This window comes from Cuculus canorus, chromosome 4, assembly GCF_017976375.1.
Source record: "Cuculus canorus isolate bCucCan1 chromosome 4, bCucCan1.pri, whole genome shotgun sequence".
NCBI classification, from domain to species: Eukaryota; Metazoa; Chordata; class Aves; order Cuculiformes; family Cuculidae; genus Cuculus; species Cuculus canorus.
In genome coordinates, this window is record NC_071404.1 from 33,851,670 (window position 1) to 33,869,026 (window position 17,357).

The 17,357-nt window shown below is 36.5% G+C and overlaps 1 protein-coding gene across 5 annotated transcripts in view; it reads left to right on the forward strand.

Annotated features, from left to right (window-relative positions):
- FAT1 (FAT atypical cadherin 1) overlaps window positions 1-17,357 on the forward strand; it is a 99,148-nt gene that overhangs the window by 12,112 nt on the left and 69,679 nt on the right. For all 5 annotated transcript variants that reach the window (XR_008449605.1, XM_054064959.1, XM_054064958.1 and 2 more), the window contains exon 2: window positions 16,610-16,924. Coding sequence is in view for 4 of the 5 variants with exons in the window: in XM_054064959.1 (XP_053920934.1) it covers window positions 16,610-16,924 (315 nt within the window). In the remaining variant the exon portion in view is untranslated. The remainder of the gene's footprint in view (window positions 1-16,609; window positions 16,925-17,357) is intronic.

Here is a 17,357-nt window from a genome sequence, read left to right on the forward strand (position 1 = left end):
TGGTAATTCAAAGTGCTATTAGGTTGTTAATGTAGCTTTTAGAATTAGTTTTAGACAAACGTATTCAACTAGTGTTTTGCTTTTGGCCGAGGCATCTTCCAAAGTAGTTTTAGTTTCCTTAGGTATCCTGCTGAGTAAAACATCACCTTAGCTGCCAAATACATTCAGTACAAAAGCTGGGGCTCCCCTGTACTTCAGGGATGCTGACAGTAAGGGATTGTTTAGTTGTGAAAGGTGTTGATTGGGTTACAACATGGTCTGATGAAAACAGTTGCCTGGGGGCTGTCTCTCTGTAGGAGATGCACTGAGGCTGAGCCACATGCGGTCTCAGAGATTACCTTATAAACAATCAGTTCAGGTGGCAGAGTACATATTAAGGGCCTATTAACTTGCTTAGGCCTCTCTTTGATTTGAAAAGCACTTGTGAGCAGAGGAATAATAAAAGGGAAGGGTTGCCAAAAGCTATGGAAGGTACATCTTGCCATATCTCTGTTGGTACATCTGTTGAGTTATGGATTTATTTCCTACTAAACATCTGCTTAGCTTTTGAAGTACATATAAAAGTCAAAGGAGGGGAGCTTGAAAATAGTTGCATAATGCTTATTATTTTCTTTGAAGATTTTAAAGTTTAATCATACAGCATTTGGACATATTTAACAAAGGACAAACCTACATGAGTATTTGGCAAACTTCTACAATTTATAGCATGAAGTAGTTGCAGGTTTAGAACTTGAATTTAAAAATACTTTGGGCCTTGCTGAAACTACAGTTTGCAGGTCTATATATCATTCCTTTTACATCTGTGAATTGATTGCACTGACCATAAATGAATTTTCAATTTGGCAGTCTCCGTGTGGCTCAACAACAAAAGAAAATCTCTAGCATTCCAGAGCCATCAAAGAGGGATTTTTAAAAAAACAGAAGTATCCAAAGAATCTAGCAATTGGACTGCAACAGATAATTTCCTTAGTCAGAAATGAGTTTTCCCAAACTCCTTATGTTCTAGCCACAATTTTAATATCTGCTTCTATTTCTTTTTAAATTACTTGTGAGTAAGGATAAATCAATATGCTCACAGCTCTTATGAAGAGTTGTGTAATTTTGATAGGCGTTAGAGCAAATTGCTGAGCTAGTGGATTTAAATTATTTTGACCCTACCAGTAGTGGTGATTGTTAATAGTGTTTTTGACTCAGAGTTCTGCATCTGTGCAGGTTTGTCAGTGTGGCATCCCTGGTACTGTAACAGTATCTGCCTGTGTAACAGGAAAGTTTACACACAGAAAATACAGTAGTTGCATTGTTTTACCTCCTAATTTATTACTTAGAATAATCCTCAATGACATGAATTTCTGTCAAAATCTGCGTGTTTCTTAAATCATTGTGGGTGCTTATACAAAAGGCCATTTTTACTTTGCTGATGCAAAAAGCCTGAAACTGGCTCTGTACACTAAAAAATGAGTGTTACTGAATTAAGAATTTGAAAATGCCAGAAGTATACTTGCAGAATAGCCTTCTGATTTTAGTGTTACTGGTAAATGTACATGACTGTTACAGAAGTGCTCCAGTCATGTGGGTAAAGTAAGAAAGATCGTGGTAGTATAATGAGCTAAAAATGAATACCGACTTCTCTTCATATGTGTTGCCTGTAGTCCTGGTTGCATTTATGCACAAAGGCAGTTTGGCAATTCAGTTTGATGGAATGTATGAATAGAATTATGTATGTGATCTTCAGTGCTACTACTTTCTTCCCCTCATTTCTCCAAAGGGTGACATGGATAGCTCTTTGGCAGGGAGTACATCCACTTTCTATACATTTTAACACACACACACACACACACACACACGCACACACACCAACCTTCCCCTCCCCCTGATCTTTTGCCAGTGGATTTACCATGACAGAGTATATCCTGTCTCTATGAAAATTAGAGATTGCTGTCTAATGATAAGGGTTTAATCTGCAACGAATCAGACATGTGGAAACTTCTGTCTCTGGAATTTTCTGTTTGATCTGAGAGGAATGCCCTTGCTGTGCCCTTCCTGTAATGAAAGCAAGGTAGAGTGAATCAAAGTGACTCTAGATAAGATTGGAATGTGTGCATTGGTTATGCCCCTATTATAGTTGGTGTTGCAGTTCTGGACGTATGTATTATTTTACTATCCAAGAGATTAACAGCATAGGTCATCTTTTTTTTAAAGATATATTTTTCTTTCTCTTTTAGTTGAAAGTACTGTGGTTTTATTGATTAAATTCCAGAGTTAATTACTTAAGTTTTATCATGGAAAGTCTTGGTCACAAAAACAGATATTGTCAGCAAAATATTGAACATGCTATGATAATTCAACATGGTTTTTGTTACTGTAAATAATTTTATGCTATTCAATGTATCTTCTGTCTTAAAGACCTTGTTCTGTTGTATGTGCACCCTTGTGAGGAATGGCTAACAGTTTCTCTCACTGTCTTTATTACAGAAACAGTTAATGATTAACAAGTGTCCAGCTGCCTGTGCAAGGAATGTTAATTACTTCAGGGAGGGGGGGAAAGATGACTGTACCTTTGCATAAGAAGTCTGGTATTGTAGTTCACTTTGAAGGTAGTTTGTATATTGCAGTATCGATTTTAGTAGATTAAATATTAAATGTCCTATGCCTCTTTCTGATGTCTGGTTATATGTACCTGCTTCCATATGTATGTGATTATCTAATACAGGAATATTTGGGGCTGCCTGGGTTTGTCCATGCCATTTTGAAGTAAAAAGTGTGTAAAAAGGGAAGACAACTTGTTAAGAAGTGGATTGCTTTGTGTGTAGAGAGAGAGAAAACATGTCTCAAAAAAAAAAAAAAAGTGATAGAATAGAAAGCAGTCTGTAGTCCCCACTGTTTCATGCCATTGCTAAACAGCTCTCTGAACAGGGACTTGAGTAAGTACAGAAGCTCAGAGATCAAGAACCGTGCTTGAAAATACTAAAAAAAATATTAGAATTTGTGCTTTTCAGTTAGTTTTTTGCTTCCTTAAAAATGCTCATGCTGGACAGTGAAATTTTGTAGTGAAATTTTGGTCTGACTTGAATCCTTCCAGATATGTGTGCGAAGGTTCAAAAACTATTAGCAAAGTATGAGTTGTCAAATTGTCATTGACTCAGGTAACAAATCATTTTTGGTGTGCACTGTTTCATAAGAAGGCAATGATGCTCACAGAAAGAACAAGATTACTGCAGATTATGTGGATAAAATTTGGAGTGAATATTGATCTAGCATGGGATGATAGGAGGAAATGAAGTAAGAAAAATATGCCATGCTGTGTCTGTAATTCGGGGGGGGGGCACACACACCAAAAAATCCTTTGGAAATAAAGTTTTTCAGTCTGGTCAAATGCAAGAATGGCCAGCATTTGAGAACATACTGTTGAGAAACAGCATACACAGACATACAGAGATTTGGGAAGGTCACCTGGTGCAACTCCAACTTTAGTCACTGCAGATTCTGTGAATTTCTTACATAAGGAGAAAAAATCTTGAGTGATTCAGGAGCACAATGCCTTTTGTGCCTAAATTGTTTGCTAGTTACCTGCAATGTTGTAGTGTCCTTTCACTTATACTGAGTGTACTAGTGTAGACAAAGTGATATACTTTTATTATTGCCCTATGACAATTAAGCTGCTTGTTCAGTGGAAAGTTATTTGCATCACTCATTCTTTTTGATATTGTTACAAAAGGTGCAGTTATCGTCAGCAAAAAAATATTTCTGTGGGGAATAATTAGGAGGTTTCTAACAGAGATTTTAATAGAAACTCTGGTCTGTTTTTCGAAATGTTTGCATGTTCTACTAGTAAAGAATAAATATAGAGTGAATTAAATTTTTCAAGTTTTTTTCCTTTAAACTGTTAACTTACATTAGTTTCTACTACCTTTAGTACTACCTTAGAAAATGTTGATTAAAACCATGCAGGCAGTTATTTATTACTTACGCAAAAAAGAATCAACTCATCTCCCAACAAGCATCTGGGGATAAATATGTACTTATAAATAAATATGCTTGACACTTGATAAGTTTTCTAGTTGCAAGTCTTCTTTTTAGGTGTTAAGTATTGTTTGTTCAGTGTGCATGTACAAATTTGCTTACAAACAGAGGATTTCTCATTTACTTGATAAGTAATCTTAACCAGAGATATTTTTAATCTCAAAGTTCTGTGCCTTCATGACTCTTCTGTCATGAAGTTTTCATTCAGAAAGAAACAAGTTCAGGAACATTTTATAGTATGGTCTTTTATTATTTTGATTCATGCTCAAAGGCAAATAATAAAAAAATAGTATAACAAGTACTAATTGGTGTGGAATCACCTCTGGATACATGGATAGAATTGAAGTCCGAACAAATAAATGCATATGTTGTAGGTTAATAAATGACTTTTTTGGAACAAGAATGAAAATGTCTTTTGATGCCACTGGTGCTTTAATCTCATGACTGTTGATTTGCTTTGTTGTCAACAAAGCACTCCCATGCCCACAGGTATACCAGCTCTTCTTTGTACACATCAGTCTACTTGGGAGCAGCGTTTCTGTTCACAGTAATTAAGTGCCATTGTGCATATAGCTAACTGGTGCAGTAGCGTGAGGAGTAGTAATAACCTAATTTCCACTATTCTTCAACGCTCTACTTGCATTTTGATAGGTATCAGTATCTTTTCTTGTTCAGAGCTGGTCTGGGAACAGTCATTATTTACCAACAGTTTCTGCAACTGAAAAGAGTCTGGAGACTGAAAGCTTGAAGCAAAATTTCAGCAATCCAAAACACGTCAGTATAAATAACATGCACATGCTAAATGACAGTTTTTTCATGTAGGTTAGTCAGGAGCCACTGTTGATCTAGAGCATAACTGTAACTACTTCTTATTGACGAGTGGGGGTGCTCTGTTGAACTTCCTGGGCCTTTAAAGTTCTGTGGAAGTAACAGGCTGCAATTGTTCAAGTTGCAACCAGAAAGAGAATCTGAGAGAAATGTCTGTGTATGTAGAATAAACATTACCGGGATACATGGAACAATTTTCCTTTTTTAAAATGATCGTTGAACATAGAGACAAAAAAAGTGAGTATAGTTGCAAAGCTGTCCAGGTATTTTAATAGTTTCCAGAGGTCTGAACAGCTAGATCCTTCTGTTTCAACTAACTAGTTTCTGTACAATTAAACGTGTTTCTCTTGTGAATAATTGGCTTCCCATGCATCTCATTATTTCCCTTGTATCCTCTTCTTCTGCCTAAGGGGGACCTAGGTTAATCTGTCAGCTCCAGTTAGTTTTGAAATTCCTGGGGCCATTTGCAGAAGAATTTCCCTTCAGAGGCTCTGTTTCTCAGTTAAATAACAATTCTTTAGTGAAGTTTGACAGTGAAGTTAGAGGGGTGTTGCAGGGTGAAACCAGAGTTCTAAAGAGTATGTGTGTGTTCATTTGTGTGTATATAAGAAATTCTTATAAACTTCAACAAAGAGCACAGAAAATAATCCTCTGCGTTTCTTATGAACATGCAAGTACTCTTGGGTTCTAAAAATTTGATTAAAAATATTTCCTTTGTGTTTGAGGTTTATAAGTAAAAAAACAGTAGGCCTTTAAAACCCTTTGCTTATATCAGCATTACCTACATTTCAGTGAAAAAATCTCTGTAATGAAACTGTAGTAAGAGGGCAGTATTTAAAGGTAACTGAGTAGTGTAACAATAATGTCTCAAAGTATTTTTGCTTAAACATAGTTATTTACTCTAATTTTAGGATCCTGTGTAATTTTATTTCATGAGACACAGAAACTGTTTATGTCTTTACGTGAAGACAAAACTCTGTCCTGAATAAGGGGGTGAATGACTGGAGCAGTGCTTTGCATCAGGTCCTGCAAGCATTGCTCATGTAACACAGTAAGAGGAGCTGCTTTTGCAAGTACTGAGAGCCCACATGGTTGGCCCAGAATCTGCTGGCAGTTTGTAGCATTTTCACTAATATTTTATAAACCGGCTTTAACGTTGATGATGTAGTGTGGTCATGTTTTTTCAGCATGCGTTCTCTCAAATCATGGATGACTGCTCATGTTAACATGAGCTTGCTTTACTTCTCTCTTCAAAGAAACATTGTGATTGTATTACAATATTTTTTCCTATTGGCATAGAAGTTAACATTTCATTTCCCTAATGTGTACTCATCAGGGGGTTTTTATGTCTCTCCATATCAAGCTTTAGCAACATGGTATTGTTCTTCTGTATAGCAATTATATTGCCTATCCAAGAGGCTGACATACAAGCAGCCTAGTTGACAGAAATAAGCTGGCGCTATTAAAATAACCGTAAATGGGGCTGACAATAGAGGCTGTCTGCCGTTGTCCCAAAAGACTTTTTGAACTGGAAGTAATCAGTTGAGTTCTAAGGCAACTCCATAAGGGATCTTCTAATTGCAAAAATTCCCCCTTTCACCTCCGACTTCCTCAAAGCAAGTTTATAATCTTTGTGGACTGTAGCAGACTTACTACTTTTAGCCCAGATTACCCAGTACTGACTCTTTAATTTCTGGGAGTAATCTCTTATGTGGACAATTTTAAAATCATGTTTTTGAAATTATTTTCTTCTATGGCCTAAACACTGTGTTTTCCATTCATTTTACTTAGTTTTGTACAAATGCGCAGAAAGCAGTGTGTCAGAAATTGGACGTCAAAATGTTGCTGAGTCTAATTGTTTACAATTCTTTCTTTTGCCCCATATTTTGTTCTACTTTATGCATTTAACAACGATGTGTAAAATCTGTTTACTCAATGTTTTAAAATACAGTGTGGTGCAGAGCTTTAACTATGCATGTCTTTGCTTCTATGTCTTTGTACTATCTCTAGATACTTGTTTAAGTGATAGCTGTTCTTAACTGTTGAACATTCTGTATTTCTTCAGATCTTTCTACTGTATTTATAAGCTCCATGTGGCAGATATCAGCATTGACCCTTTCTCTCCTGCGCGAACACAATTGAAATTACTGTCTCTTTATAGCTCAAAAGTGATACGTAAACTGTTCTGAGTTTTAAGCTTTATGTCCAGATCTGGATTTCAATACGTGCTGGAACCCTCTGGATGCCAAGGTTTTGCCCCAGGTGTTTTACTATGAATGCATTGATAATTTCTGTGGATTTATAAAAGTGTGTTTGCCAGATTTGACTGGACACTCATAGTGTCTGATTGTTTCACGAACTGCTCTCTCTTATTGTTCCATTAGTGTCATATGCAGTATGGAAAAGTGCATTATTTAATGCACTTAAATAATTTTGAATGCAGTAGATTATTTAATGGAATGTAGGAGATTTTGAAAACTTCTACTGATTTACTGAAGGTATTGGTACCAAACTGGATTTGTCTGTGTATTTCATAAGATCTAGACAGTTCAGAGAAGTTAATTTGAGATATAAAACAAGTCATAATTTCATTATGGTTGAGGTTTTACCTTTTCCAGTTCGGTGTTGTTCAGTTAAAATCTCAAATCTGTTCTGATGACGATGGTTCCTATACCCTGTTAAGGATTCTGTGTGCTCTAGAAAGATCGCATACTTTGCAGTGATGTTCTTCCCTTTCCACACCTTTTGAACTTGCAATTTCAAATGCCTGGAAAGAGAGCAGAGAGTGGTAGACTTGTCACGTTGGAAGGTCTTAACAGCTGCACAATGAAACAACGTTCACCAGTTAAAGAACTTGTACAAATTTGTTACAGTTCTATCAGTTTGTTGATACTGCTAGTAAGAAGTTACTTGCAACCTTCCAAGATTGTCCTTGAAATGGTAACAAGAGTTGCTTTCCACTTCACAGTCTTATCTAAGTATGATTTTTCAGCTCATAGTACACAAGACATAATTTGAAAAATATATAGCTTTCTATTTCAAAGAGCTATAAATAAAATTCTATTCAGTTTTGGAGGAATCTGCCTTTATAAATGCTGACAAAGGATATGCTATTCCAATAGGTTACTTTCGACTTCTTTTCAGTATTTTTACCTAGCTTCTCCCAAGAGAATTTTTTCTGAGCATTCTCTGAGGCAGAAATAGTAAAGCTTAAGTTTTTTTTCATTGCCTTTCTTCAGTACCTGTATGTATAACATTTCTTCTTTATTAAGAAATGGATTAAGAACACTGCATAGAAACTTATAGAATGTCTAAAGAAATCTAAAGAAATAAATGTGTAAAATCTAATTATGTGACAAGCTGTAACAACTAGAAAGAAATTTTATATTTTCGACAGATGCTAGGTGATATTATCTAAGGATTTTGGGGGTGCATGTAAAAATCTTAACTTTATAGCCTGCAAACTTGTTTTGTTGCAGAATTTTTTCAAGGGTGGTTGTGGGTTTGGGGGATTTATTTATTTTTTTAAATTAAAATGCAGTTAATCGGGATGAACTTAAAAGCTAAATCCACCTAATTATTTTTAAAATAAATAAGAATGTGTTAACATAAGATCCAGCTTTCCCCAGGCAAAACAGAAGAATAATTGAGTGGCCAAAAAGGAACAACAATAGTTTCAACGATGAAACTATTCCAGAGTACAGTGAATTATTAGTTGTGCATTTTCATATTCCTCAGACATGTTTGCAAACAAGTAATCTGAATTCTTCATGAGTTGTGCGAAATGCACTATCAATGGTTTGTTGCTAGGTTACAGTTTTCCTAGCTGTATTAGTGCTCCTGGAGAAGAGGAGAGAGAAAAGCAGTGAACGCCTCTTGTTCATATGTGATTCAAAGGCTAGCAATAGTTGCTAAAACTTTCTGCTTTCCTTCAGGATCTAACCGAGTGTTGGTTATGGTCTGAAACAGTACAATTTAGTCTGTGTGTATCTTCAGATGCAAGAAGTCTTATATGTGTGTACTTTGCATTGCCAGTGATCAGCTCCATAGCAATTTTAGAGCTTAAGAGCAAACCATATTTCTCTGGGTGGCTGTTGCTTTTTTGTTCCGTAATGTTGTAAACACATAATGCTTCCTGTTCAAAGTGTGTGTGTGATACGAATAAGGAAGACTGACACTTTTCCAGCTCAGTTTATTGATCAAGACTATTACTACTCTTCAAAGAGAGATTGTATATACTTTTATAAGTTCACACTGCCTGCTGCGTGTCTTTAGTATTTCAGGAGTTAGAGTGCAGTGCCTCTCTTGGCATTCTGCCTGTTTATAGACTGAGTGAGCTGACATTTCACTTCTGCAAAAGGAATCTCATTCCAGTCCTTCTTTAGAAGGAGATTGTTTGAAAGAGTTCATAGGACGGAGATTTTGGTCTTTTCAACTGACATTTTAAGTGCTGAATAGTTCCTTGTCTCTGTAGCAGGACATACTTGAATTTTCAGTGCTTAAGGGTAGTTGGTTTGTGTAGGATATTGTGCTGCTTTTGTTTGTTTTGGTTTTACCAAGTGGTTATTACTTGACTGATCAAATAATATTAAATTTTGTTGATGTTAGCTTTGGATGTGATTTTAGAGGAACTGTAGGCATAAAGCTCAGTTGTCCCTTAGACACTGGTGCGTGGTAGAGGCTTCAGTTACAAGCACAGCGGCCTCAGGTAAATAAAGAATTGAGGAGGGGACTCAATAGATTCCGTGTTTCAAAACTTTCGCTCTATAGAACCCTTTGTGGCATGTAGCGTTGCATCTGTACTTGGCTGCTGCTTCAACACTTTTTCCAAGGTCAGACTAAAGCAGTCACCAGAAGTTATCAGAAAGGAGTTAACAGAAATACTAGTAAATTGCCTAGAGGATTTTTTTTTAATTGCTCTAAAAATGGAAAGAATCTGAGCTATTACACTGGTCACAATTAGTAATACAATCACAGTTTCCCAGTATTATGGGTGGCTATAGAATGTGTAAATAGTGCACTCCAGTCCGCCATAGTCTGTTTTATCTTGTGCAGGTGGGTGCCATAACTATTAATACATCTACTCTTTTTTTTTTCCAAGTCACCTTGCTTTCTTTTACTGTGTCTGACAGGAAGCATAAAGTAAAGGGAAAAAAAAGCCTCAAAACCCCTGTGTGTAGTACACAGTATTGCACTTGACAATTGTCCTGGTATGATTGTGCCTCTAGAATTTACTCAAGGGGAAAAGGGGGATGAAAGAGTATGGATGTGTTCCTCTTTGAGGCCTCTGGGGACTGCTGAGAAGCAGACAAGCAATGCATCTTTTCGTATGCCAGATGCTCTTTCCTGTTTTGGTTTAGTTGTGGGGTTTTTTTTGTGTTTGGTTTTGGTTTTTTTTCAATCCTGTCAGCTCTGCTATAATAGCCTGTGCATTTATATAGCTCCAGAAAATGCTTATCCTGTCATGGCAGGTATTAATCTAAGTAAGAGAGGTATATTGCAGAAAAGGCAAGAATAGAACACATAAGAAGAGACAAATAGGAACAAAAATTCTGCAAAGGAAGTTGTTTGCATTCATCTGTGCTCAATCTGAATAGTCTCGAAGAATTGCACTGTCACAAGCTTGCACCACAAGGCAAAGTATGGGTGCAATTTTAAATATCATGAGCTAGGCAGAAATCAAAAATTAAAGCTGAAAATGCCAGCTTTGTAAAATGATTTGTTTTTCTGGACTATTTTGGTTGTGCAAATGTGAAGATCATAGTAACAACCTGAAAACTGTTTGGAATTGATTTGAAGCCAAAGTATAATAGTATTTTATTTAGTGAGGTTTTACCTAAATTCAAAACAACCAAACCACTCACTAATCAGGTTCTTTCTTTGTTTTAACTACAACTAAGCAAAGATCCATGAAATACAATGCAGAAATTTGACCAGAAGAACTGTAAAATTTGGGAGCTGAGGTTCTTTGGACCCTTGTGCACATGAAAAAATAATTTCATAAATATTAATAACTTTCTCGAAAATATATGCAGCCTATCCAGAGGTAGCGGGGGTTCAAGTAGTAAACTGCAGTATGTGGTGAGCATTTGCCCCAATTCAAAACATTGTGCAGACCTTGGTGGTAGTTTATACTGCAGTGACTTACTGTTCATTTAGAATTCAAGGCAAAGTTGAAGTCTGTGTTAGTGTGTTGACAGACTAATGCCATTGAGGGATGGCATTAAGCATCCCACTGCTTATAACAGGCTTAATCCACTCACTTTTAAAACTTTCATTTGGATTGGTTGTTTATTGAAGGTCATATTTGATCAAAACCTTCATTCATGCAGTTCTTAAAATATTGCCTTTTTTTCCTCAGAGATGGCTTTTAAAGCAGCAGAAGAGGCTTTTTTATTTTCTCAGTTTATTAGAATTTAGATTAATTAAGTTTGTAATCAGATTTCAAGTATCATGTTCCAGGCCAGGGATTTCTCTTAGTTTGTTTCAGACATTGCTCCCAGGGCAAATTTCTGCTAAACTGCATTTTCATGCTTTGCTGAGAAATGATTGCAGGTTTTGATTTCCATTACAGAATCATTAATATTGTTAATGAGAGTTCTCATGGATAAGCACACTTAAGGAGGATCATCTCTGGGAATTGGGGGTATTATAGTTTGAGTATTTGTTAATGAGATAGAATTGGCATATGTAAGGCTGTCAGATTTCAGGTGGATTTATATGTTTATTTTTGTTTTAAGAGTGACTTTAATTGGAAGCAATGTTGTTTCTTGTCAAGAGAGCAGTTAACATTCTGCTTTTTCCTCAGTTGCTGTATTTATAAACCAGCTTGTTCCTCTGTATTGAGTTCTGTCCAAATTCTATTGTATTCACTTAAGACTTTTGCCTTCTTTGAATGAAATTGATAGAAAAGTCCTATTGCGTCAAGTGGGAACAACATCTAGTCTAAAATTTCAGGCATACTAATACTGTAAAATCAGCTCTGATGTTCTCTTGCTGATGACTGAGAAACATTTAATCACAGCTATTTTGTACTCCCCTCTGGTAGTTAGTGACTGAATATGAATTTCTTTTTATTCTGACTCCCTGAAAAGCTTCAAAACTGCATATCCGGCCAAGTGAAAAATGGTCTTGGAATACTCACTTTTATGAACAATAATATTTACAAGTCTTTAGGATTACCATACATGCTAAAGAATCTTTAGTGGTGCTCTCTGGGAAACTTCTCTGCTTGTCTTGCTACATAAAAAGCAAATGGTTTGTAAAAGTTAAATTTACGAAATTGCCTCAGTGTAGAGCATGGATGGGAAATTCTCTGACTGCAGGTTTTTCTATGACTGGGAGAAGAGTTAAAGCAGAGATGAAGCTTTTAGAGCACTGAAGATAGAAGCACTTGCTCCCTAAATGTGCTTTGCAGTACTTGAAGAAAAAACTGAAGATAGTTTCTAGGAACCAAGATACGTTGTTGAAACTGATAATACAGATCAGTGTCTTACTGATGCTTAAGAGATCCAGCCTAAAAACAAATTAACTCTTACTTAGATTGTTTTACTGCTTCTCTTTGATAAATGATTTCCCATCATTTTTCTCTCTGCTGTCTTGAGAACCACTAGAACTAGAAGCCAGTAAATGTATGAACTCAGCGAGTGCTGGCTTTCAGACAGCATATGGTATTATGCAGACCTAATATGTAAAATAGCCCATTATAATCAATGTTTGCAAAAGCAGAGACTTGGCACAGCAACCAATGGCACTCTAAAGGACTGGCTGTAGACCTGTGATTTGGTAGGAGAACTATCGCCAAAAAAACCCAAAAAAGTTGTCTTAGTGAAATTATTCTTTGGGCTTGCATTTTTTGAGAAGTGTAGTATAGACTGCAGTTTACATGCATTTGTATTCATTATTGTTGCAGAGAAATTAAGTATGAAGCTACTAGTGTTCTCATAGGCAAAATCAGGAAAGATTTAGTGTTAAACTTGCAGAAGCAGGAGCAACTTCAGCTGGAGTAATGAGAAAAAGATGATGTTTTGTTATTAATGATGTACGATCAGATTGTACAGTAACATTAAAAGGGAAGAAAAATAAGTACTCCATATACTTGCTTGCCTTTAGTGTTGATTGTGTTTTGTGACATAGGTGCTGATGCAGAACCAGAAGAAATTCAGATTTTGGTAGTCAGAGCTTTCCCGTACCCCCAGGCATGTGTATAGGATTAGTATCTGTTCCATTTTATTGCTGGGTGGAAACAGCAAGAAGAAAGTCGAGTCATTAATAGACCAGGCATCCCTTCCCTCACCATGCCTGCAGGTTTGTGTGATGAAGGAGAACTAGGTGTGGTGGCCTCTCTTCCACCGCCTCAGTGTGCGAAGGGTGAAGGGAAATTTTTGCTCTCAGTCTTCCTGTCCCATTCTGCATGCATTTTATACTGGAGGAATATTATTTTGAGTCTTCATTTTTAATATTGTCCACTTGTGTTGCTGATCTCTAGTAAGTTTTTTTAACTTGCATACATCTGTCTTTTCCATCTGTTTTGAACTGTAAGTGGGATACAGGAAGGGTTTTTAAGTACCCTTTGTGTCTCTATGAAATGCTCTTTCAGGAATTAATCTGTGAATTAGTGTTAAAGAGCTATGTAGGCATTTTTGCATATCTGACTGATGATAAAATCATTTTCCTAGATCCTTTCTATTTCAGTTTGGAATTATAAACAGCACATACAGGAAAAATGTTCACTCAACAATTCGGGATCTGTTGGGTGACCAACATGAGAAAATGGAAAAATAATTTCAGTGAATGGGATTTCATGTTACTTTGACTAATGCATGCTTAGAGCCTTCATCCTACAAGGAGGAGCCTGTAGAAAATCGGAGGCTTTTTAAAGGCCAGAGCTACCCAGCTGGGTAAAAGAACTGTGCTACATGGTGTATTTCAGTAGTCACATGATCAGACAGGTGATGAGCCTTTCATTAAGATTTCTGCAGAAGTTAGTGTGTTAGTGACTGCTCCTACTCTCCCTATAGTATTTTTACATACTTCTTTTTTAAATAGAATCATAGAATAGTTTGGGTTGGAAGGGACCTTAAAGATCATCTAGTTTCAACCCCCCTATAATGGGCAGGGACTCCTCCCACTAGATCAGGCTGCTCAAATACTCCTTTTACTTTTTTTGCATGGTATGCTTTTCCTTTGTGAAGTGTGTGACTTGTGAGTCACACAGGTTCAGTCTTCTTTTGTCTTGAAGTGGGCTTTGATAACTAAGGTGGTGAAATATGTAAATGCCTGTTGAGCAGACTGCAGGAGGAGAGCTCCATTACCACAAGAGGCTCTTTTTATGTTTCTTTAAATTTGGACAATGCTATCTTAAAATTACTCTGCTCACTGCTGATATAGCTACTGTTAAGAAAGCAGGATGGGTGTAAAATGGCTATGGTTGCTTAACTCCGCACATGAGCCTGCCTGCTGTGTTCTGCATGGATCACAAGCAACAGAGCAGCATTGCTAGAACCCTTGCTAAAAGGGAATTAATGCAGTCTGGTCTTGCGTTTAGGAGGACATGGACATTTTACAGAGTTTTACAAGGCATACGTGGAGTCTACACAGAAGATTTAAGTGCTTGTATGCCACATCCAGCATTTAAGTCTAGATTTGAGGCCATAGTAATTACCAAATTTATTTACTCTGAGCAAGTCTCCTGCCTGAAGTAGAGATGTGCAAAAAATGTAATGTGAGTTACAAAAATAGAATCCAGGTAACTTGTTGGTCCAGGTAGCATGTCCATTTTTAAGAGCAAATATGTGTATATTAACCATCAGAAACTATGTGGGTAGCCACAGCACAAATCTAGTTACCGCATAGGATTATTATTTTTTCTAATAATGAAGCTGCCATCAAACAAAACACAACTACTGAGGTGAGGAGACTAGAAACATAAAAAGACAATATGTTTAAAATTACCAGCTTGGCTTAGATTTTGGTTATGTTCCTCCAAGGAAAAAAAAGGGAATTATAAAGCCACCAGTTTGCTTGAAAGAGAACTTATAAAATTTAGGTGATGCATGTATATTTTCAAATTGCTGTGCCTCTCCTTTTTATCTCAGTTCTGAGGCCGTTGACACTATATAAAACCAATTTCCACACTGACATCTGGTGGTAGTTGTGAAATGCTGTGTTGCTTGAAATGCTGTTTATGGGTGTTTTGCAGGTCTAAGCATCCGGTTCTGTCCCCTCCAGTCCTTCTGAAGTGATCGTATTGACATTTTAAAATCTCACATTATCATAATCAGACCTTTATTCAGCTTCCCACAAGGCAAAGAAAGTAATGAATAAATAATTCCTCAATATTTATCTCCTTTTGCTCAGTCAGTATAATGCAGTAAGAAAGATGTCTGAGGTGTGCGACAGAAATTATGATCAGTTAGTTCCTTTTCTGTAGAACTCCTGTAAAAGCACAGTGGTGTGGTTTTGTTGAGGTCCTGTTTTACTGATGATGTATGTATGTGTTGTGTGGAGTAAATGAGCTTAGGACAAGGGCCACATCACACACAGTCACATTACGTGGCTGCATCCAGAGTCCAAAACTGGCTGTCATGGTGACAGTTTGACTTGCATCAGCTCCAGTCCCCATTAGACCCGATGTGTCTCAGTATAACAAACAACAAGAGCCATGACAAAGCCCTTTGGAATTTCCACAGAAATCTCTTGCCCTGATGTGTATCAGATTTATTTTAAGTTATATTTAGAAGATATCCCAAACTGGACAACTTGTAGAAGTGACTGGATCAGGAAAAAGAAAGTGCAAAGTTTAATTGTGCTATGGGTCTGTGAATCTGTTTGATATTCATCCCCCATCAAATAGGTTACATCACATTATGTATAAATACCCTTTTGGCACATGCATGATATGACTGTACCTGTAGAGTAAACTGCTGTAAAAATAGATCTGTGTTTCCTTCACAGTAGGTAAAAACTTGAGTCCCTCATTCTTTATTAAGTTCTGTCTCAGTCAAGCTCCTGTACACTGAACAGACAGGTTTTTATCAAGTTTGTTAATTGTGTAGCTGTCCCTTAAATGGTAATTCACTTCATGTGTGTAAAATTGATCTAAGCACATTTTTCCATTGCCAGAATAACAGCAGCCATTGATTGTTCCTAATGCTACTAAGGTTAGCTTCAGGTATATAACTTTTGTTTTCTTTTCTGTGAAATTTCTGTGTGAATCCAAATAAACACATTAGAGAAAATACATTAAATAATTCACTTGGGCACATAGGTAAGAATGTTTCGTGTTTAAGAAGCTGCTCACTAATATGAATAATGGTAAACAGTTCGAGAGTTTGGCATCTAAATCAGGTATGGTATAATAGTCACTATGGTCAGTGATGAGTAAAGAGGGTCATTCAAGTGCCAAAAGACTGAATTACTCATTATATTTAAGCTTTTAGGCAAAATAGCTTTTTTGAATACTGCTAATTGATCTGATAAATTTCAAAGGATGTTGGAAAGCAAATCAAGTAATGTATTATTTTAATATTTCGTAATGCATAATTGCTGAGAACTGTTGTGGTTTATTTTTTGTGGCTTCAGGTTAGCCTCAATATGCGTTTGCTTCTATCAACTCAGCTTGTCAAATCAATGTCAGCTATTTTGAACTTCTATCCATTTCTGTGTATTTATTTATTTAAAGCTCGTTGCTTACTCTATTTTTACACACTTCTGCATGCTTATTGAGTATTTTCCATTTATCTTTTTTCCTATTAAACAGGTATTATTGAGACAGCAGATCGCCTGGATCGTGAGACTGCTTCACATTACTGGTTGACTGTTTATGCAACAGACCAAGGCATTGTACCTTTATCATCTTTCATTGAGATCTACATAGAAGTTGGGGATGTTAATGATAATGCTCCTCAGACCACAGAGCCAGTTTATTACCCAGAGGTCATGGAAAACTCGCCTAAAGATGTATCCGTCATTCAGATTGAGGCATTTGATCCAGATTCTAGCTCAAGTGACAAACTGACTTACAAGATTACAAGTGGAAATCCACAGGGATTCTTTGCAATAAACCCCAAAACTGGTGAGTACAGTGCAGTGTTTTATCTTACAAATGAATGAATCAGTGTATTTGCATAAAGCAGGCAAAAATCAAGTTTTTTGGTTTAACGTTGTAACCATGCTTTCAAATAGTTAAAAGAGTTAACCAGGTATCTTGACCTGTGTCAATATTGGTAAGTTATACAAAGAAGTAGAAGAGGATTTGAGAGTGAAGCATTTGGTTCAAAGTACTTCATGTCCACATCATGTGTGTTTGGGGAAATTTTACTTTGGAGTAGCTCCACTCTAGACTGGTCAACATCCATATGTTTTTTTGCTTTTGTAGTGCAGTGAATATAGTCTTGGAATACATATTCTAGCTTAGTTTCTTCTGAAGTGCTTTTAGCAGTCTCAGTCTTACAATTTTCACGCATAGTTTTTTTTGACAGGCTTTTTCTTTTTGCTTTGAGGTGGTG